This window comes from Petaurus breviceps, unplaced genomic scaffold (genome assembly GCF_028583685.1).
Source record: "Petaurus breviceps papuanus isolate PSGF00001 unplaced genomic scaffold, PetGlider_PUasm1.0 118, whole genome shotgun sequence".
Lineage (NCBI taxonomy): Eukaryota > Metazoa > Chordata > Mammalia > Diprotodontia > Petauridae > Petaurus > Petaurus breviceps.
The window spans coordinates 2,717,226-2,740,266 of record NW_027185616.1 but is presented as its reverse complement, the minus strand read 5'-3'; the positions used below and the strand labels follow the sequence as shown (position 1 = coordinate 2,740,266).

Genomic DNA, 23,041 nt, shown 5'->3' with positions numbered 1-23,041 from the left:
TTTTAAAAATAAATAAAATCCATCTCAGAAAGCATCTTCTCCCAATGACTTTTAGATGATACTAAGCTAGAGAATGCTATCCAAATACCTTGGGTCATGCCACTGATGCACTCTTATTTGCATATAAAAAAGAAATCTTTACAATTAAACACCAAATAGTTGCATCTCCTATCTTCTATGGCCAGTTAGATTTGACTTCAGCTTTCATATAATTATAGCAGGGAAAGCAAACAATGAAAGAAACAGGAACATCTCCTAGGTATCTGTCATGGGTGTCAACTAGGCTTTTCCAATAAAAGATCTGGTCACAGTGAAATCTTTCAGCAAAGGGGAAAAAACAGTGATTAATCCTAGAATGCAAAGTCTGTGCACTTATGGTGAGGGTGCAACACTATTACGATATTGGTAACAACCCTAGAAAAAACTAAGCATAGCTAATTTAAGACAGTTATGCAACACATTGCAGTTCTACTAGGCTGGGTTCTTTCCTCCCCCATACTAATCTCTATCACCCAGTTTATTGTTTGGAAGTAAAAATACAAATCAATTCCTAGGGATGTTGAGGAGACTAATCCCTTTTTCTTGTGGGTGTAGAAAGCTCCCAGTACTGGGAGAAGTTGATGGAGTTTAGAGAAAATTCAAGAAAATCAGCTCTTCCCACATTCCCTGTACCTTCTGATTTAGAAACTCACTGCTATTTCCAGACCAAGTAACATCCTCCTCCTCTCCCATTTGCCTCCACATGACATAGGCCCATCTAAGAATATAACTTCAAGTAAAGAAATCCTATCATAAGTGCTTATTCTCACTGGCAACACTGAAACCTGGAAAGCTCAGGCTTGTGAGAAAGAACTTTTGAAGGGCAGGCAAACCTAGTCCCTCACAGAGAGTCACATTGGCCTCCTCGGGCTGTATTTTAGACAAGGGTCCTCTCTGATTACATAAAAGGGAGTTTTAAAATTATGACAGAGAGAAAGGTGGACAGGCCTGGCAATAGGCAAAGACAGAGCCAAAAAGAGATTTATTAGGAAAAAGATATCAGTCCTTTTAAATTTTCTTTTCCTAAATGGTAGTATCATATTCTGACCTTTTCCCCCACCACAGACATGTGTGCTCAGAGACAGAGACAGAGGGAGGGGAGAGGAGGAAGGGGGAAGGGGAGTACAGTAATTTCAATTTCAAGAAGATAATCACAACATGCTTTTTTAGGGAGTGTTTGAGATGTCCAATAACATACTTAGCTCAGTTCGTGAAGATTTGCTTTCTACAATACAGGTAAATATTCTATAGAATGGATCAACTAAAGAAGTCAAAACTAGTAGACTGAGGTCAGGGATGGTAGGAGAAAAAAAGTGGAGTAGAGAAAGGCAAAAGAAGAGTCTTTTTTCAGTCATCCATAGTCTACTCAAAATATTGTCTAAGAGATAACACTCCAGGAAAAAAGATACTTATGAACTTTTGGGGGCCATATACAAATCCAATCTAGTCTCCCCCTAAGGGTATCCTTGTGATTTTTTTACCATATGGCTATATCGGAGATACTTTGGGGGTACTTTAATAAGTAACTTTCTAGATACAGAGTCCAAGAAATTTCTGCTTAATATCAAATTAAACATAGCACAGAACAGTAGAAAGGGAAATGGAATAAAAGATCTGGGTTCAAATTCCATTTCTAACTTTATGCCTCCATTTTCCTCAACTGTATTTTGGAAAGAATATTAATCTGTGGTCACCTCCCAGGGATACTGCAATTTGGATGTATCAAGAGTTACATAAATATTACCATATTATAGCAAGGTGTTAAAGTACTTAAAAGGGAGAAATGACATGTGGTAGAGTTGTCTTGGAGTCAAAAAGACCTGGGATAGAGTTTTGCCTCTGACAAATACTAGCCACTCAACAATGAACAAGTCACTTAATCTCTCAGTGACTTCCAACATTATAATCATTCAATAAGCATTTATTAAAAGTCTAAGTACTGGAATACAAAGACAAAACCATAAGTCACAGATAAGTTGTCTGTTTGTATTAGTGGAGGGAGTTTCCATGGTAAGTGTTCCCTGTAATGAGGAAATCATAGATCTGGGGACTTTCTCCCTTCCCCTCACCACTCCGCCCCACCCAAAACAAAACAAAATAGTAGTCATTAATATTAACAAAATGAAACTTAAGAGATTGCAAGGCTCACTGACCAAGTTAAAAGTACGGACACAGTAGATAAATTCTGAAAGCATAAACATCATGGCAGCCTTCAACTCTAACACTGGCAATTGGAGTCTGCCCAGGTTCCATGACTTGACAACAGTGAGTACAGAGGTGAGAAGCAACAAATTTGGAAGAAAGGAGCATTGAGATGGACAAAGAAAAATAACAGCAAGATACGCTGTCCTGGAGCCAGAGGACGAGAGGTGGTCTCCAGTGATTCCCAAGTACCATCTTTGGGAAAGTGAGTCTGTAGCAGACATGGTAATGAGACCAATTGTAGCCACAAAGCCACCGGCAGCTAATGTCCAGGTGCATTTGTTCTCAAGACTTTTATCCTCTACCTGGAGTTCTAAAACAGATGTTGCTGGGACCCCTACTGTTTCTCATTAACACTGACAGCAGTTCCAGGAGACCCTAATTAATATTCGTAACATTCACACTTCACGCTAATTACAGCTAATATTTAATTAAGAACGCTGCACTTTGTGTGGAGTTTCTTGCTAGTAGCTTTAAACTGCTTTTGATACAGCATCTCTGTCCATCGTGGAAACACCTCTAGACCCCTGGTCCAGAAAACCCCATTTTGTCCCAGGCCAGGAACTTAGCAGGGTAGAACCCTAAATAATAAGGAGATGATAAAGAGGTCTAATTCTCAGCGTAGCCTCCATATAGCTTGAGGACATATTTTCTAGACATGAAAGGAAACATGTGCACAGTTGAAACTTGATAATCACTGTCTCAGCCTCACTATGACACTGTCAGGCATCATTATTTGGAGGAAGTTTTGCTAGACATGGACTTGTGCATCAATACTTACATCTCCTTTTTCTTCTCCTACTGTATCACTACAAGCTAGGGCTATTTTTTTAAAACCTGAAGTTAAGGTAGGAGGCTGTGGTATCTGGATTTTGCTTTTTTTGGTTTGTTTGTTTTGTTTTTCAGGAGGAGCTAACGACTTAAAAACAAACCAGTAGTTACTTCCTCTCATTCCCTCTTACTTCCCTTTTGCCTAACCAAACACCCAGAGACATACAATGATGCACATATCTCCATATATCCCCTTTAAGGGACTTCAAAAATCAAACATGTAGTTTGTGGAACCTAGTTTTTCTCTGGGGTCCTGCAATGACTACTATTACTATGTATTTTAAAGACATACAAATCACCCACTTGGAGTCATTGTGATTCAATCTCCCTATCTGCATCCTAGAAGGTAGAATGTATAACAGTATGATACAGGGAAGCCGCTAGTGGATCCTTGCACATTGCTGGAGAAACACACAACATGCCTATTAATGTACTAGATTTGGGTTAACATTTACAGACGTGCCAAAAATACAATCAAGCTGCAACTCCATCATTACATCATGGGCTTTCCTTCAGCATTTTTCATCTAATCAAAGGATACTTTAAAAAAAGAATGTATATATCTATATATGCACACACACATATATAAAATACATCTGATGCCTAGTAAAAAGAAAATCTCATCTAAATTTAAAGTTGTTTTTAACTGAGGCATGGAAATGCCAGGAAATTATATCTCCATTTTAAAACTAATGCACAGTCTGGCTACTATGTGTGACGATGGCGGTTTCTTTGTGTGAGCAGATTGATATGGTCAGTGTGTCATTCCCCTTACACACAGAGATGCCTTTTGGGCAGGTAATTCATTCTGTACCCTAAGTTCTCCTCTTTAAGGTGGGCTAAGGGGAAGGGAGCGCTTTATGTCAGACCTGGCACATCCATTTTTCTATGTGGTTTAATAAAGTACTTTTTGGCAAATGAAAGAACAAAGGGTGGCAGACAGTCAGACTCTGCAAAATGTTTTGGCCTGAAATCTAATGAAAACCACATTTCAACTCAAAAATATTCTTTACGTGGCAGTGTATAAAATCCAGTTTATTGCTTTCAACTTAAACGCTTGGCTTTTTAAGAGTGAAAAGTGCCTGAATTTCATAACCATCAATACTGACTTAAAATCCTACAAGTTTTCAACTTTAAAAGGCAAAGTTTTTGAAGTCCCTCTAAGATTCCCCCTCCTCTAGGCTTTAGTCCTTCAAGAGCCCTTTCTCATTCTGAAGAAGCTCTTCCATTCCAAAAACACCCTTTTATAATGAAGAAATACCCCAAAGTGTCAAATCTTAATAAGCCACCTGAGTCCATCCATACAGCAAAAGAAGACAAGTCCCTCCTCCAGGACTTTCCCCCTCCCATCCCACCAGTACCGCTATTCAGGAACATCAGTTTACTCTAGAAAACCACTGTTCTTGGTGATTGCCTACAGTTTTAATCTTGCCGACAGGTTTGTTTTTTTTTTAAGTTGAGTTTAGTAGTTTGTGTGTTCAATTCCTCTAGTCAGAAATATGGCATATTCAGAGAAGGCGTCTCATACTGTAGCTAAATGAGCCAAACAACACCACATCCTCAGAGCATTTTGACAAAGAGGAAAAAATGCAAAATTACCCCCATTAACCTGCAGTTGGTTATAGGATCCATCTCAGTTAGATTAAGCACAGCAGATAGACAGACAGACACTCACATGCACACACATGCATACTCATCGCTACAGACTGCCTTCCTCTAGAATGAAGCAAGAATCAAAATGGGTATCACAGGAGGCTTTCATGCAGTCAGACAGCTTAATAGGGGAAAGGCCTCTCTCCTCTATTCAAATCACAGTTTCAAGTAAAAGATAAAATAAAAAAAAAAAAATACCTGCTGCACCATCCTGTTTCCTTTATCCTCCATAAATTTAGCAGCTGTTCTAGTCCCAGGCCATAGAGCATCTGCCCAAGGCAAGCATCAATTATGGATGAGGGTGTGTGTGTACTATGTAATGTGTGGATGAGTGTGGATGATAGGGGTGTTGAAGGAGGGGGAGCTAATGCAAGCCTTGCTGACCTCCCACTCAACATCTGACTGCTCCCAAAACCTAATCCAGATGGGACTCTTTCAGCTTGCTAGGCCTTGCCCCATCAATCACAGCAGGCCCCTCCTCTGGCTCCTGCTCTGAGTTATAGAGTGCACCACTGAGCAGATGATTATATACAGAAGAAGAAAAAACACAGCTTGACTACATTAATAGCTGTTTAAAAAACATTAGAAATGCTACTATATATGTTGCCTCAAGCTGAAATTTTTCATTACTAAACTAAATATATTGTATGCAAAGTTATAAAAATCTACTAGAGGGGTTGGCCCTTATTTTATTTATTTTATTTTATTTTATTTGGGAGGGTGGATAGAGCAGGATCAAAGAAGGACAGAAATAAGTACGCACCAAAAGGGAGGGACAAGTGGCCAGGCCAATACTCTACGTCCTTGAGATTAACATCTAATTTATAGTGATGCTTCTTTATTAATGGCAAATAGCTATTTTTTTTTATTCCTTATATAGCTTCCATCAATAATGAATGCAGCCTCTTTAAGTTAAATATACTTTGCTCTTTCTCTATGATTAAAAAAAAGAGAAATGTCAAAACAATTTCTGTTTTTTATTTGGCCTCGTCTTTCTTGCTCACCAAGGGAAAGATTTGAGAAGCACATCTAACCTTCCTTCCAGAGAGCCACTCAGTGGAGTAATGCCTCCCTATTAAAAGAACAGGTCTTGAGACTCTGGAGGGATGGTTGAAGTTTCGAAAATGATTAAACTTGTAATTAAATCACATAACAGAGAAGAAGGCAAAGGCAGAACAAGCAGCCCCAAAGAATTCAACTTTCCTGACAATCTGTCATAGGTTGTCAGAAGTTACAAGACTTGGTAGCCCATCAGGGGAATTTTTTTTATCCCCAATTCTCCCAGAAAAAAAAAAATCTAGATAAACAGTATTTGCACCATCATTAAACTTCCATTTCCAATCACACCCAGGAGACATCTTTAACTCGGCTATATCAGCAACTAGTCAGGAAGGATAAAAACAATGCTGCCAAACTCCTCCCAAGGACTTTAACAGCTTACCCCAAATCAGTGTAGTGTAAATCAGAGACAGAGACAGAGAGACAGAGGGAGAGGGAGAGAGAGACAGAGAAAGACAGAGACAGAGAGAGAGACAGACAGACAGACAGAGAGATAGAGACAGACAGAGAGGGAAAGAGGGACAGAGAGCAACAGAGACACAGAGACAGACAGAGATAGAGAGAGACACAGAGAGAGACAGGGAGGGAGGGCAGGGAAGAGGGAGAGACAAAGAGAGTGCTTTACAAGGAGATGAGGACATAGTGACTGTATTATAGTCTCTCCTCTGCATCTAACTAGCTGTGCAATGCTGGACATCTTACTTCTATTCAGTCCATCAGTTAGTCGACCAATAAGCATTGAATAAAACGTCAGCTACATGCTAGGCATTGTGTTCGTTGAAAACAAAGCGAACCCTACTCCCAAGGAGCCCGTGATCTAAAAAAGAGACAACAAATATATGTGTAAATAGGCTCACTGGATTGAGGTACTTCAGGGCCACTGCGTTCAAACACTTCCTTCTAATAACAACAGCTTACACTAAGTTTTAGAGCTTTGAAATTATCTCATTTGATCCTCACGACAACAAAAGAAGGTAGATGGTAGTATTATCCCCATTTTATAGATAAGGAAACTGAGGCAAACAGAGGTGAAATGACTTTTTTTTGAGGGGGGAAGGCAGGGCAATTAGGTTAAGTGACTTGCCCGAGGTCACACGGCTATGTTAAGTGTCTAAGGCAAAATTTGAACTCAGGTCCTCCTGACTCCAGGGCCAGTGCTCTACAAACTGCACCACCTAGCCACCCCTGAGGTGATTTCTTTATCTAGGATCACAGCTAGTAAGTGTCTAAGGCCAGATTTAAACTCATATCTTCTTGACTCGAGGCCCAGTGCTCTATCTAGCTGTGTGACCCTGGGCAAGTCACTTCACCTCTGCTTCAGTTTCCTGAATGTTAATAATGGGGATAATTAGGATAATAATAACATCTCCCAGGGTTTTGTGAGGATCAGAGGAGAATCTGCCAATTGTAAACACTATGTAAATATTTATTGTTGATGATTCCTTTTAGAGGTGAGGTCCGGGGAAGTTAAATGACGTCCTGCCACATAAGGAATGTCAGAGGCTGAACAAGCACAAATAAACATGAAATAGTTATGGGAGGGAGAGAACAAGCTGTTGGGGGGAGTCCGAAAAGGCTTCATATGGGTAAGCTTTTTGGGATGTGTGAACCTCTCTGGGAGCCTTGGTTTCTTCATCTATAAAAGGAAGAGATGGTAGGTAGGTGATCTGGAAGATTCTGTAAATATATTCTCATTGCTCTCTCTTCATAGTTCAGTTTGTAGCTGGAGTAGGTGCAGTAGAAAGTGATCACTTTTGACAGAAAAGTTGTTCAGTTCTTTTCAGTTATGTCTGACTCTTTGTGGCCCCATTTGGGGTTTTCTTGGCAAAGAAACTAGAATGGTTTGCCATTTCCTTCTCCAACTCATTTAACAGATAAGGAAACTGAGGCAAACAGGGTCATACAGCTAGAAAGGTATCTGAAGCCAGATTCGAACTCAGGAAGACGAGTCTTTCTGACTCTAGGCCCAGCACTCTAATCACTACACCACCTGATTATCTTTCCTTGAGGGAAAGAATCTGGGTTCAGACTCTTGCTTCCCTGCTTACTGCTTCCGTAACATCAGACGATACACTTAACCTTTGTTGGCTTTAGTTCCCGATGTGGTAAACAACAGAGCTATACTGTAAGACCTCTGGAGTCTCTACCGGCTCTAAACTGAACATCATACAAGAAGCTTGGACATCCCTCATCCATTAACCCCTTGGACTTGAGTTAGAAAGAAAAATCTAGAAATTTTCCTGTAAGGAACTTACCAGTGTAAGTGCTAAGTTATGTGATTTTTCTTTTTCTTTTAAAGAAAAAAAATCCTCAAAACCCTTGCCCCAAAGCATTGAGAACTCTCAAAATGGCAGGGATTGGGGTAGAGAATTAAAGAAAGAGAAAATAAATACATGAGCATGAACCTATTGATAATAAATGTTGGCTTTTGCTTGCTTGGATTAAGATACTTTCATAAAATGGTCCCACTTCTGGATGTCACACATTCCTGGAGAAAACATCTCACAGTGGTTTATCATGAGGTAAAATCTTAGTCGTGTGTGTTGTTGCTTATTTGGATATGGAAAAAAAAACCCTACTGAAGGGCTGGCAGTATTCTCACCCTTCAGATGGGCAGAATTAAATATGAAAAAAAAAATGAGATAAAAAGTGGCAACAAAGTACAGATGGCCTAAATTTACAATCCTTTCAATCTGTGTCACCTGATCCTTCCCAAAGTATTTTCAAGTGTACCATTTCATTTGACCATCATCAACATTAAGTTAATGGGGCCATATATTATCCCCATTTGAAGGGAAACAGAGTCACACAGGTTAAGAGAGCTGTCAGAGGACACATAGCATGTTAGTTATGTGCCTCTCCTCCCCTGTGGAAAAAGGCACGTTATTCTTCCTGGCCAATGGCCTACCTCTGGATACCTGGCATCAACAATGAATAAACTGTTTTCCCAGGGGTCATATTACTTCTGTAGCAGCAACCACACTGCCATACCCAGGATGGCTGCTAGCACAGGTTCTTAGATCTACTTTCCTAAGAAAGATAGCCATTTAAGGGGTCAACATTTTTTTTTCCAATTACATTCACTAGGTCAGTGGAAAAGTCAGCACCCTGAACTTCAGAGAAAATACAAAGAAAATGCAAGCAGAAAAATAAAGACCAACAGACCAAACTATGACTGCCTGAATCAACTATACACTTTACATATATGCCTGGATTGAGAGAGCCTTTACATCTGAGCAGGTGGGGATCTCTACACATGGCCACTCAGAATCTCGACCAGGGAATCATAAGATCCTTCTCATAAGAAAACCTGAAGAGCAAAATACCAACTCAGAGTATATATACACTTCTCAGAGCCAGAAGGCATCACAACCCTCCTGCCTCAGTGCCTAATTAGAAATTGAAAAGGTGTGAAAACATTCCTACAAGCAAGCCTCCCCTAAGCAAGCTTCCCTTAATGGGCTCCATGGGAGGCCTACTAATGGGGGGGGGGGAATCTTAAATCCCATTAAGATTATACTTCCCAAGATGCACAATAGGAAAGAATGTAAGAACTATTTAGGGAGATAATGTAGATGTCTTCAGTTATCTCAGGAGGAAGGACTTGTATTAATTTTTCTAATAACCATACATAATGATCACATAGTCAGAACCAATCACTCACCTTCCTATATTAGAAGCAAATATTCATTCTAGTCCCTATCTAAGAAGCAGGTTGAGCTGGAAATGAAGTCTGCACTTCTCAGGGACAGGCCCTGTTATGTCCCTCTTTCTGTACATTTCTAAGAAATGGTCGATATTTGTAAATGTTCATTGGATATATATTAACTTTTAGGAAAAGATGCATTTGAGTGGAGGGGAAAGCTGAGTGAAACTCCACCACTGGGGTCCAATATGAGTAACAATAGAAAGTAACAGTGTGGTGCTCTCTTAACAAGGAGTTCTTAAGGTAGCCATGCTAATGAGATGAGGAGCCACTCCAATAAGCTTCCTTACCCAGTCTAGAGACTGAGTTATGGTTTGGGGTGTATGGTTGCAGTGGAAAATGGTAGTGATGGTGATGAAATGTGTCTCGGGGAAAACCACTTTCTTCTACTTCTGATCTTCACTTAACATTGTCGGTCTTTAGTGTTATTGTTCCTCAGGGTTGTGTCTCTCTAGGGTTTCTTAATTTAACCTTAAATTTAAAAAGGTATTACTACCTCAGGGCAAATGCTTTTCTCAAGAACTTAAGTCTTCAATCAATGACAACTTTTCATCATTCAAAGTGGCAAAAGAAATCAGTGATTATCATTAGTTTTACCTTGCCCCAAAGTATGTTTTTGCATAAGAGCCACCTAGATTACTAGAAAACAGTACAGAGGAGACCTTGAATTATTTTCTCTTCCCTAAAAGCAAATGGGAAATAGTCTTAGTCCCTGAAGAGTTAACAGTGTCACTCCTTTATCATACAGAGTCTAGCTGTAAGACTTGGGAATTTTTCTGATCAATCTAATGAAGCCATTGCCTACTTGTATCCCCTTCCCCCCCATTCATTCTAAACTCAGCTCTACCTTTAAAAGCTCTGGACTCTTTCAGCACTGACCACCCCAGAGCATGAAAAGATTAGCCAAACCACTGAGTGATTTTTCTGCATGAATGGAATTTTCATTGGTTTGACTATTCTGATTTTGTTTTCTAAGAAGTAATGTTGGAAAGTCACAACAGTCTATCGCTCTTGTGTGATGCCAGCTTTGAGTTCTTTAACCTCTTTGTGGCCAAGGTGTGAGATGGAGAGTCTTCCAAAGTCCATACCAAACCAAATATTCTCAGAATGGATTCCTGTAGTGAAACTATTTCACTCTCCTAATCAAAAATCTTTTAGTAGTTCCTTATAATCACTATGACAAAATATAAACTCTTAATTTAGCAGCTATAATCTGATCTCAACCTATATTTCTAACCTAATTTCTGCTATGCAGCACCTAAACAAGAGTTTTATTTATATTAGACATCTGATAAAAATTTACTGGTAAGAGAATAGATGAATGAAGAAACACAATGTCACACTAACTCAGAACATCTCAACACAATGGCTATTGGATAGGGCTCCCTTTGGGAAAGAAATCCCTTTATCTCAAGGTCAAACTTAGCTGAACCTTGTACAACTGGAGAGTGAGCAGAGCCGTTGAACATGATACAATCAGTGAACAAACAATTATTGTTCATCTCTGCAAAAGGATACACATACCAAATATATGAATAAGTCAGATCTGGTCCTTCACTAACAGGGACTCCAGGGATGAGGAAGACAGTGAAGAGGTCAATGATAGTAGGAAGTTCAATAAAGAGATATACAATAAGCACTGTGTGGCCATCAGTTGTCTACTCGAATTTGGTATCTAGTACCTGACTTCTTTCTACATATTGCAGTTGTCACTAAATGTTGCTATCGCTTGCTCCCCAAGAGCTCTGAACTACATTCTTGTCTTACAACATGCACTATTCATCACCGGGTCAGGTCTCAGATACCATATGTCTGAAAAAGCTGTCTTTATGGTGTAGTAAAATGGACTCTTAATTTGGAGCCAGAGTTCTTTGGTTTGTATCCCATTCCTCTTTTAAATGCCATCCATGCCACTTTCTATCTGTGTGACCTTAGGCAGGTCATATAACCACTGAGACTCAGTTTCCTTTTTGTTTTTTTGTAAAAGGAAAAGATTAGACTAGATGGCTTCTAAGTTCCCTTTCAGCTCTAAATCTATTTTCCTGTGAAATATTGTGATTAGTTTCTTTCTTTTTTCACCGCTTGTGGTTACTAGCAGAATTGGCACCAGCCTCTCACCTATATCTCCTAGCCTGGAAAACCCTCTCCTAGACTTCTCCTTTTTATTAAAATCTATTCTTAGAAAAGATTCTGCCTTATCAGTCATTTGTACTTTTATGTGAATATGTCACATTTGCAATGCAAGACTGATTTCTAATAGAAGAATGAAAGGTTTCACAGAATCAAAGCATCTCAGAATTAGGAAAAAACCTCAGAGATTACCTAGTTCAATTTGTACTTGAACAAGAACGTCCCTTAAAACATTCCCAATAAGTGGTCTCTCAGTCTTTGAAGACTTCATTCATTTATTTACTCAACAAATGCCTACTATGTACTGGGCATTGATGATTCAAATACAGGAGGGTGAAAGAGTCCCTTCCCTTATCAAGGAAATTTTAGAAAGCAAGAGTTCTTCCTCAGACCTCCTGAAATCAATGGCCATATATTCTGTCTAGTCTGTCTTTGGTTCCTTCTCTTCTCCAAAGTGTTGCTGCAACAAAACCTTTATTGCCCTGTCTGTCACTCCCCTAATTCTCTTAATCAAAGTTTCTCAACTTCCCATCTCTCACTTGGCCATCTGATATTGTTTCTACCTTTATACCAGTCAAATTATATATTTTAAAGTGCTTTGCAAAATTCAAAGAACTATATGAATGTTAACTATTAACTACCATTTTTTATTTCCTCTAATGTTCCTGCCTTGTCCCTTCACTCTGCCAATGAGGATTTGCTCTTTTTCTTCTTGGTCATCATTTTCTCTTCCAGATTTCTTGTGCACTTTCATACTTTCACATATACGTGGACCTGGAGCAACTTCTGATTTGTCATACATTAACTGTCCTTCCAAATCATGATATAACACTCTCTATGGTCTCACCTCATTTAGGAAATTTCTCTAAAATAAGCAAACTGGATTAAGCTTGTCCTTTTCCCCCGGGGTTCTCTCTACAAACCTATTTCTTTTTCCCATTGACTTTGCTTCAAATCTATTAAATGAAAGGCAGGAATAAAAAACGAACTAGGGGAGGCTAGGTGGCGCAGTGAATGGAGAACCAGCCCTGGAGTCAGGAGGATCTGACTTCAAATATGACCTCAGACACTTAACACAAAAACCAGCCGTGTGACCTTGGGCAAGTCACTTAACCCCAACTGCCCTCCAAAAAACTAAACTAAATATCATTTAAAAAAGTGTTCAACGTCTATTTATCTGAAACCTATGAATCTATCTTATCGATAGATGTTATAAAAATACATGCTGTGACAGAAAACTTATAGCTTTGCTACCTGCTGAAAATTTCAGTAGAATGTAAGCTCCTTGAAGTTAGAAACTTACCTGCTTTGTTCTCCAGTACCAAGGATGGTGTCTTAGATATAGTTGGATCTTAATAAATGTTGAATTAAACAGTCCCTGGCACTTAACACATGTTCAATAAAAGCTACTTGATTGATTGATTGTATGAATCATACTATTCGCTGATTGAGGGGAGGATTTTTCTCTATGTACTTTTTTCTAGAGACTCAGAATCCCATGGGTGCTCAGTGATAATACCTCTATCAAAAATATGGACACAAATGCAGAAAGACATTCAAACAACTGGAAAATTGCACAACAAACTAAAAGAATGGGATAATAAGAGCTAGGTTAATATGAAAATGTACATAGATCAGTAAAAAGAAATTTAAATATTTACTCTATATTGAGTTCTCTGTGGAGTCTCAATCTCCTAGAATACTAGGACCTATTTGATTTCTAAAGTGCTTTATTTCTATAATACTCAAAGCTTTGTACATCTCCTTCCATGAGGCTGCATTTTCTAAAGAAAATAATGACCAGAGGCTAGTTTCAATAATCCCCAAAGGGTGACATCAGTGTGGCATCCATATTCACGATGAAATTAGGATAAATCACACAGCTGTTAATGCTATTTAATTTAGTCAAATATATAAAAAGAAAAATGATGAATACAGCCCCTTGAGTATGGAGTGGCTTTACCTATAGCCACTGTAGATGTGTTTGTAGACAATATTTTTAGTAGAAATCTATTAAATCAAACTTTTCTTTAAAAAAAGGATCTCTATTTAGCATAGGCTCTTTTTAGATGGAGCAAAGAAAGAGTCATTTTCCAAGAAATAAGAATTGGGCAACCCAGAGAAGTTTTCATTTCACTCTGAACCATGTCTCTTAAAGAAATACACTAAGAATCTTGACAGTTGATTTTTATCTGCCATTAGGACTAGAAAGTTACAAACCTTATGTCACACTTCTGGAAAAAGAATTGTGCAACATCCCCATATGAATGATTTAGCAGAAGATGGAATATCATAGCTTTGGAAAAAGTGAGAGTTCTAGCTAAAAATAAATGCCAGGAATATAAGGCCACATCTATGTCATTCGACTCTCTATGAATGGATTCAGCCATTTCCTTAGTGTGCCAAATCGAAAGTCCTGATGAATTTTCAACACAGCAGGAAATCCAATAAATTGGCACCTTGTTGCACACACCTCACCAATCACCCACTTCCCTCCTCTTTTTGAAAACCTTCATCCAGGACTTATTTCCCAGCTGGCACTGATCCTTTGGTCATTAGGACATAAGATATCTCTAAGATCATGGCACAGTAAATACTACCTGAATCTCATTAATTGTTGGCTGCAAACATTTTTAGCAGCTGGTTTTATTCTGTTAGGTTACGTTTTGTGATTATTTCATACATGTAAATCTTGTTCTCCAATAAGATCTTAAGTTCTCTGAAGGAAATTAAACACTGTCTATACTTTTGTATTTCCCATAATGCTGAGCAAATGATATATTCTCCGTACATGTTAAATTAACTTTACCTCCTTTTCAAAAAGGACTTTACTGTGGTTACTTTAACAGAGACTTGTGATTTTATATGATGCCATTTTTCCACTGTGCATTACATTTTAGCCCAAAATACATCCTAGAAAAGTGGTATCTTAAAAATGGAAGTCTGAGAGTCTGGGGAAACACAAAGATACAGGGACTGGGTACTGAGATACTGAGATAGACAATAAGGAAAACTGTTTCCAGTGCCAGGAAGAAGTCACTCGTTTCCAGTTTGGTTAAATATAAGAAAAGGACACAAGAAAGGGGTGGATGCTGTTAAAATCACACACTCAACCAATGAAAGAAGGCAAAGACATGATAAAACATTATCAGACTTCAGAGTGAGATCATAGAATTGGTTACCAAAGTAGCAATGCCATGAAACTTGGAAGGAACTACCCATCCCACCTTAAAATTTGTCATAGATACAGAGACTACTGGACATAGTCTAACACTGCCTGTATATTATTTTTAAGGATCTTATTTTAAAAGTTCAGAGAAAAGATATGTGGGTTCCTATGGCTTAAAGTTTTTGCAAGAGTTGGTTAAGAAGGTGTGTATGGGCTCAACAATAAAATTCTAACAATAAAAACACCTATAATTGTGTTAAGGAAGAAAACAAGGAAGCTTTCCAACAAGTCAGATCGATAGCTAATCTGGGAATTCTTTGGCCAACCCAGAGTTAAAAAAGATGGAAACAAGGTGAAAACTTCCATACAAGATGAAAGCAAGGAGAGGGGTTAATATGAAAGTCTGGTGAATTCTGTAAGAATGCCAAAAAGAGTGTACAGTGGAAATGTCCTTAGGCAAGTTGGTGACGCCTGATCGGTAAAATAAGGGGGTTGGACTAGATGACCTCCGAGATGACTTGAAACTCCATCTCTAGATCTAAATCTCTGAACAATAATACTCAGTATGTATGAAGCTGGAGGGGAATTGTAAGGAATTTTAAAAAAAAAAAGCTATATCAGGGTCAACACAGAGATTAAAGAAAGGAAATGAGACAATAACAGGTGAAGATTTAAATACTCAAATGGGGCTGTAATTTCATAGATTTAATTTTTTATCTGCCAATGCAGAACATATCCCATCTGTGATGCCTATCCTGTGTACTTCTTATCTATGTTTTCGCACAATTTTGCCAAAAGGGCTCCATCTAACATGCTCTGGGCTTTCCATGCTTTCTTCTGATATGTCAACTTGGGCCACTCAGGCTTTCTACCTGTCATCTCTCACCCTCATCATGTGATCAGCCTCTTTTTCTATCATAGATTTCCCTGATGACCTCTCTTATTCAGGTTCTCCAAAATTTCTCCTGATTTATATATTGTAATGTGCTCACACCCACTACGTACCATGGCCCTCAGTGTGATAAGAAATTTCAATTTTTTCAGAGAATATGATATATAATGTCTCACAGAGATATAAAAGAAATAATGGTATTAAAATAATGGGCCTTTGTTTCTGGGAGAAGTTTCAGTCACAAAAGGAGCTTTGCAATTTCCTGAAGGCACGCTAGCCTGTTCTCTTTTTAGATTCTGAGACTATATGTCCATTTGTACTGTCTGTCCCACAGATAAACATACTGATTGATACGCTCTATAAATTGTCTAATCATCACATATAATCATCGAGGCCACAGATATTCATTCACTTGCTGCTTACTGTGTGACTGGTCAAGTCAAATTCTTTGGGAGTGGTAATACATTTCTTCTAGGAGGTTCTGCAGTGTTCTGAGGTTTATGGAAATCACAATGATGCGTTTCACAAATAGGAGCATTTGGAGGACCTCATTATCCACAGGGAATCTCTCTTCAACTTGGACTATTCTCCATCACAACAGTGAATAATTATGGTCACCACACATATCCTGGCTTTATACCTTGCATGAGGTTTAAAATCAGTGGTTCATTGAACAAAGTTATCTCTATTGTTTTAGCTTTCCAGAAATCCTGAATGGTTTAGATTTATGGATGGGGGAATGGCAGAAAATCTCAACTATTGTTTTTATTTTCCTTTACTTTTGAAGAAAATAATCTTTAGATGGTAAATATGTGTGGAAAGGTGGTTAACAGAAAAATAAAACCTAAGACAAATAAAGAGAGGGTAAGAGAGCCCTTAGCTTGCCTACAAGGAGCTTAAGCCACCAGATCTGAACAGACATCTCCCAGACTACTTAAAGAATTTGAAGATAAAATTGTTGAGAAATAATTGGTAATATTTGAAGAATTATGAGAATTTTTAAAATGCCTCAGAGCTGGAGAAAGAAAAATGTTGTCTTGATTTTCAAAGAGGTAAAAAAGGTAAATTCTTCAAATTATAGGCTGACTTCAATTCCTGTCAATATTCTGAATTGCCTTACTAAAGGTATACAAGTTATCCCTTCCACATGGTGGGGAGGTTAGATGTGCTGGGCCTCCACAATCTGCAAATCCATTTAAAAATTTTTGCCCCCGGGGCAGCTAGATGGTACAGTGAATAGAGCACTGGCCCTGGAGTGAGGAGGACCTGAGTTCAAATCCAGCCTCAGACACTCAACACAAAACTAGTCATGTGACCTTGGGCAAGTCACTTAACCACAATTGCACTGCCTTCCCCCTCCAAAAAAATTTTTTTTGACCCTCCCTTCATACCAGTGAAAAAGTCTGAATTTTTTTCTTTTTCTTTTATGTGGTATTTACAATACCTTATTGTAAAATTTGGGTTGATATACAATGCTATGTATATATTTTATGCATTTCTGAATTTTTAAACTTTTCTGTGTCGTTTACTAGCCTTTGTATCATCTGCAGCTTCTGCAAAACTCCCCCTAAATTCTGGCTTACATATTCTTATGCCAATCCATGATATATTGAAACCAGGATAGGGAAAGTCACAATGTGGAAGGGATAACTGTACAACCTATGTTATGTTAGAGGTGGAATTTGAATTCCAGTCTTACTAGCCCAGGGATGGGGAACCTGTGACCCTGAGGCCACATATGGTCCTCTAGGTTCTCAAGGGTGGCCTTTTAACTAAATTCAAACTTCACAGAACACATTTGTTCTGTGAAGTTTGGATTCAGTCAAAGGGTCGCAGGATTCCCACCCCAAAGGCCAGATCTCTATCATTATACCACAATGACCCTTATTTAAAAAGAAAAGGGGTGCTAAAGTATCATAGAACCATTTGCTTTCAGTAAAGTACAATATAACCCTTTATGTTTCAGGTATATTCTGGATGCAGTCATCTCTGAAGGGCTGACCTGAAAATAGAGCTATTTGTAACATCATTTCTATAAGAAATTTTGTTCTACATTCCAGATGACTGATTTACACATGAACATTTATGACACAATCTGTTCATTGGTCTAGAACTGCTTTTTGACATATACAAAAGTTGATTGGTCAAATACATCACTCAAGCAAGGATGGAGGAAGCATATCTTAGGAGTAAGACCTGGGTACCTATCCTGCCTCTGATAACTATCACCTTGTTACCTTGGGTAAGTCATTAACTTCTCTGGGTCTCAGTTTCATCATCTGAAAAAAAGGACTAGATGGTTCTGAATTCCCTTGTAGGGAAGTACCACAGAAGAGATGGTACAACGGAAAGAATACTGGCTTTGGAGCAAGGGTGCTTGGGTGTCCATCCTACCTCTGATGTTTAGTCCATATAAGACTTCATATAAGTCATTTAATTTCCCTGGGCCCCAGTTTCCTTATCTGTAAAAATGAGGAGGTTCAACTAGATAAAGTCTGAGGTACCTTCCAGTTTTATGATCCAATGTGCTGTTTTTATATGTATATGTATATGTATATGTGTGTGTGCATGTATATGTATTTATACATATATGGATGTATGCATATTGTGTGAATATATATGTATGTATGTATGTGTGTCAATGACTTGGATAAAGGCACAGATGACATTGCCAAAAAAAAAAATATGAAGCTGAGAGGGTAAGTAATTCATCATATAACAAAATTGGCACACATAATGATTTCAATAGGGCAAAATAATGGGCTGAATGTAATAAAATAATAGTAATGAATATCCAGTTTCACACAAGTTCAAAAAATGTAAAAGTACAAAATGAAGAAGACAAAAGTTTACGTAGGAAAAAACATCCAGGGGTTTTAGGAGACCATAAATTGCGTTAGTTATTACAATGATACGGCAGTCCCAAAGATTATGATGTCTTTAAAGCTGCATTCATAGAAGCACAATGTTCAGAACAAGGGAAGTGATCTTCCCACAGTACCCTGACCACGTGCCCCTGTCCTGGAATATCACATTCAGCTTAGAACCACACTTTAGGAAATCCCCTGACTAGTGGAGGCACATTTACAGGAGGGTGATTGGGGCAGGGGGAGGATTCCCAATTATATTTCACAAAGATTAATGAATTAAAAGAAGCGGAGATATTTAACCCTGACAGAAAAGGCTTCTGGAGAGGGGGACATGCAAGTGGTCTTCAAGGATTTTAAATCCCAGAGGGATTAGACTCAGTTCACTTGGTCCTAGAGGTAGAATAGGAACAATGTGTGGAAATTTCAGAGAGCTGATTTCAGACAGGTACAAGGAAAAATTTCTAAATGATTAAATGATAATAGCTCCTAACAATAGTTCAAAATTACATAGTGCTTCAAAATTCACAAAGCACGTCCTTCACAACAACTCGTGAAGTGGGAGGTATAGGCATCATTATGATTATCCCTATTCTACATATTATGTAAATGAGGTCAGAAGTTAAGTGACTGGTCCATGGGCACAAGGTGAGTAAATGGCGAAAATTAACCCCCCATCTCTCTTTTGGTTCCAAATGTAGTACTCTTCTTACTGTATGCACCCATTTTAAAGTGAAATGTTCTATCTCATGAGGTGGTAAGTTCTCCATGAATGGTAGTTACCAAATAGATTTTGATGAACCTTATATATGATATTATTGGGGAAGGTCCTACTCAAGTATAGCTTAGAGTCATATGGTGCCTGAAATCCCTTCCAATTTTTAGGGTTAGACTCTCAGAATGAGTCAAGTAAAGGGATAAATGAAAAGTGAAATAATAACTTCATTCAACTAACATATTTGGACATACGTTATATACAAGGCATTGCGTGGGAAACGAAGAACTAAAAAACCTCTCGTGGAGCTTACGGTAGAGTCAAATGGGTTAAATAAAATACAAACAAGTGACATCCAAGCCACAATGTGAAAGGCACAAAATGTTGTGAAATTGCTGAAGAGAGATTTATCTTGCCTTGGTGAGGATAAGAGTGTGTTAGAGAAGGCTTCAGAGAAGGAATGATATTAAAACTGCTACTGAAAAATGAGTAAGAACTAGACAAGAGAAGCTAATTGAGGCAGGAATAAGAACAAGGCAAAGAAAAACTATAATGAGGGAAAATACGGAGAAAGGAAATCTTAGGAACTGTCCAGGGAATAGTAACAATTCTAGTTTGGTTGGTTTTTAGTATGTCTGAAGGAGAAACGTGGGGCATGGGGCTAGAGTCCCATTGGAGAAAACCTTGAATGTGAGGTTTGATGGAAAGACTGCTTGAATTGTGGTCAAAACACCTGGATTCAAATTGTCGGTTTGTTTTTTGTATTTGCATGTATTGCACAGGCAATGGAGATCCACATCTAGAAAAATAGCTGTGAGATTTAAAATTCTACCTAGGACATCACTGTACCCTTCAGAGCTGTCTTTTCGTAAAAGTAGAAACTAAAGTGGGAACTTCGTCCAAGTCGTGTGTGAGAATGAGAGCCAAGCCTCAGTCTCGATCAAGCTGATATGCCTATCATCCATATGCTTTAAAGGGGCATGACTTGGTAAGGCTCAGTTTTGCCTGAAGGCATGGCAAGAGGTGAGATGATTTCTCCAGGCTCTTGCAGTCGGATTTCGGTCCTATAGAATTCTTCTACAGATAATGGGAATATTGCATAGGAACATAAAAATGCCAGACACATGTAGCGCAAGTGAGGTCAGAAAGCAAAGGGAGCATATTTTAGTTTTATTTTTAGCTATTTGACTAAACTCCCAAGTTGTAAAGGGAAAAAAAATCCTTTCTGGGCTTGGAAATCCAGTATAATACAATTTTGTGACACATAAAAAACTAACTATAATGAAGGATATTTTTTTAACGCATTTGGAAATATTCATACTAAAATGTTTAAGCATCCCAAGCAATTAACAAACTCAAAGATTGGTCCCAGTTCTAACACAACTGGGTCTCTACTAGGAGGGATAAAGGCTTATTTTCAAAGTTGTATGTTAACGGCAACCATGAAGGATGTTTCACATTACAATGATTTTTCCAAAGGGAAAAAAGGTAGAGAGGTGCTAACTTGGGCAATTTGCCAAATAAACTGAACCTCTGTATAGCTTAGCAGGATTACAATATTCTCTGGTGTCTTAGTCATTCTTGCTATTGGTCCTCAGTCAGTAATATCCAGTTCTTCCTGCCATGAACTTTTTTTTTTGTTGTTGGAGGGCATTTGGGGTTAAGTGACTTGCCTAAGGTCACACAGCTAGCTGCCATGAACTTGTAACAACACTAACCATAAAAGGTGTTTTTTTTTTCCCCCACCCTTGTTCTAGGATCACCTTTGGGAGTGACTTGGACATAAGACTCTTCCCTCCTGACTCTAGAAGATGATTAAAGTTGAACTGGAATCCACTAAAACCAGACAGTTTCTTAATTCACACTAACAACAAAAGAAGACAAACACTCCATGCCTTCTGAGAAGAAATTCCACTGAGGTGAGAAGTCATTTGCCGTAACAATATTAACCTGCAGACAACAATAGGAAACAGTGGTTCTCATGATAAAGACCAAAAGAATCTAGGACTATGTATCAAACAGAAAAGACTTCTGAGTATACAGTGCCTCCCCATTGAAGGTCATATTTGCCATTATTTAACCACAGAACGGGTTCTAGAAACCGGAGTACATCAACATCAATAAAGCAGTCTCTACTCCATTTGCCTCAATTTTCTTAATAGTTCCATTCAATTCAGTTCAATTCAATAAGCATTTATTACACATAAATATCATACATCATGCTAGCTACTGGAGCCACAAAGACAAGATAGAAAGCAGTTCTTATCCTCAAGGAGTTTGTACTGAGGTAAACAATATGTAAATAGATAAACAGGATTCCCCCCAAACAACTGGAGAGATTGAGCAAAACTTCCTGGAAAATGGTGGCAGCTAAACTCATTCAGGAAACAAAAGGCTGTAGGGCTCCCACTCACTCCTCACTTTTGGGTTTGGCCCCTTATTCAAATCCAATGGGCATTTTTTATTCCTGTTCCTGAAGGCTATACAGGAAGGAAGTGGCAGGGCCAGAATTTGAAGCCAGATCTTCAGACTCTACATTTAGCACCTTTTCCCCACGGCACCACAATGATTCTCTTCTTCCCTTCACCAGGCTTTCTTCTTTTCCCTAACCTTTTAAGTGCATGCTCCTCTAGGTTTTGTTTTGTTTTCTTTTTTTTTTTTTAAGCATTCGGGGTTAAGTAACTTGCTCAAGGTTACACGGCCAGTTATTTCTGGGTGTGGTGCTGGCAATTTCATGCAATTGCCTCTATGCCATGACTTTCAAATCTATATCCAATCCAATCAACATTTAAGCATCTACTATGTACCAGGTACTGGGCTAAGCACTGGGACACAATTAATAAAAAAGAAACACAGTCCCTGCCCTCCTTAAAATCTAATATGAAGAAACAACACACAGAAGGAGATAGGAAAAGGGGTAGGTGGGTAGGAAGCTGAAAGAACCTGGCAGGGGGGTAGGAAAGACCAAGGGGGTGTGTTATTAGCATGGTGATGAGAGAAGAAAGTGATCATTTATAAGATCATCTTATTCTGTGGAATTTGGAAAAAAAAAAAAAACAGATAAGGCAGTGGATGCAGAGAGGAATGAGTCCAAAAGTCTAGTTTTTGCACTTTGTAAAGAAAGGCCTGGGAGGAGTTTGGTACTCCACCCTCCAGCTCTCCACTCAGAGGGGAGAGGAGGCTGAGACCGATGCTTGACTACATCTCTTTTCCCAGTGTCCAAATCCTAATTTCTAATTGCTTACTTGGATATTTTTGATGAAAACTTAAGACTTTCAGGATAAAATTTTAAATTCTCAAGACTCCTCCTTCTGACTTCCCTAATTTTGTCAGTGGTTTCAGCACTCACTCAATCCCCCAAACTGAAAATTTTACTTTCCCTAAACTCCCACATCCATGTCCTGTTCCTCTGCCACTATAGTTTCTTTAAAACCTGTGCCTTCTCCTCTTTTTCCTTTACTACCACCCATCTGGACCAACACAGACTTGTCTCCCCACTTCCAGTCTCAATTACCTCTTTCCAAAGTATTTTTCATACTACTGCCAGCTAGTCTTTCTTGTGCAAAAATCTGATCATGTACTCCTTTGTCCTGAACTTATCAATAAATCCCTATTCCCCACATAATAAAGTCTATAGTCCTTCATTTGGCATTCAAAGTCATCTGGTACATCCCTACTTTTTCAGCCTCATGTCATACTGTTTTTTTTCCTCACGAGCTACATTCTAGCAAAGTCAAATTACTTCTCATACTTTGGTATGTTCAGCGCTTTCTCACCT

General features: G+C 38.6%; 1 protein-coding gene across 48 annotated transcripts in view; it reads right to left on the bottom strand.

The window, feature by feature from the left end:
- RBFOX1 (RNA binding fox-1 homolog 1) overlaps window positions 1-23,041 on the bottom strand; it is a 1,748,893-nt gene that overhangs the window by 184,480 nt on the left and 1,541,372 nt on the right. For 2 of the 48 annotated variants that reach the window (XM_069085390.1, XM_069085437.1), the window contains exon 1: window positions 4,924-5,127. The exons of 42 other annotated variants lie outside the window; for them this stretch is intronic. In XM_069085390.1, coding sequence (XP_068941491.1) covers window positions 4,924-4,956 — 33 coding nt within the window. In that variant the 5' untranslated portion in view covers window positions 4,957-5,127. Of the gene's footprint in view, window positions 1-4,923; window positions 5,132-23,041 lie in introns of those variants that run through there. 4 more of the 48 variants (XM_069085438.1, XM_069085388.1, XM_069085435.1 and 1 more) reach the window with 4 other exon arrangements.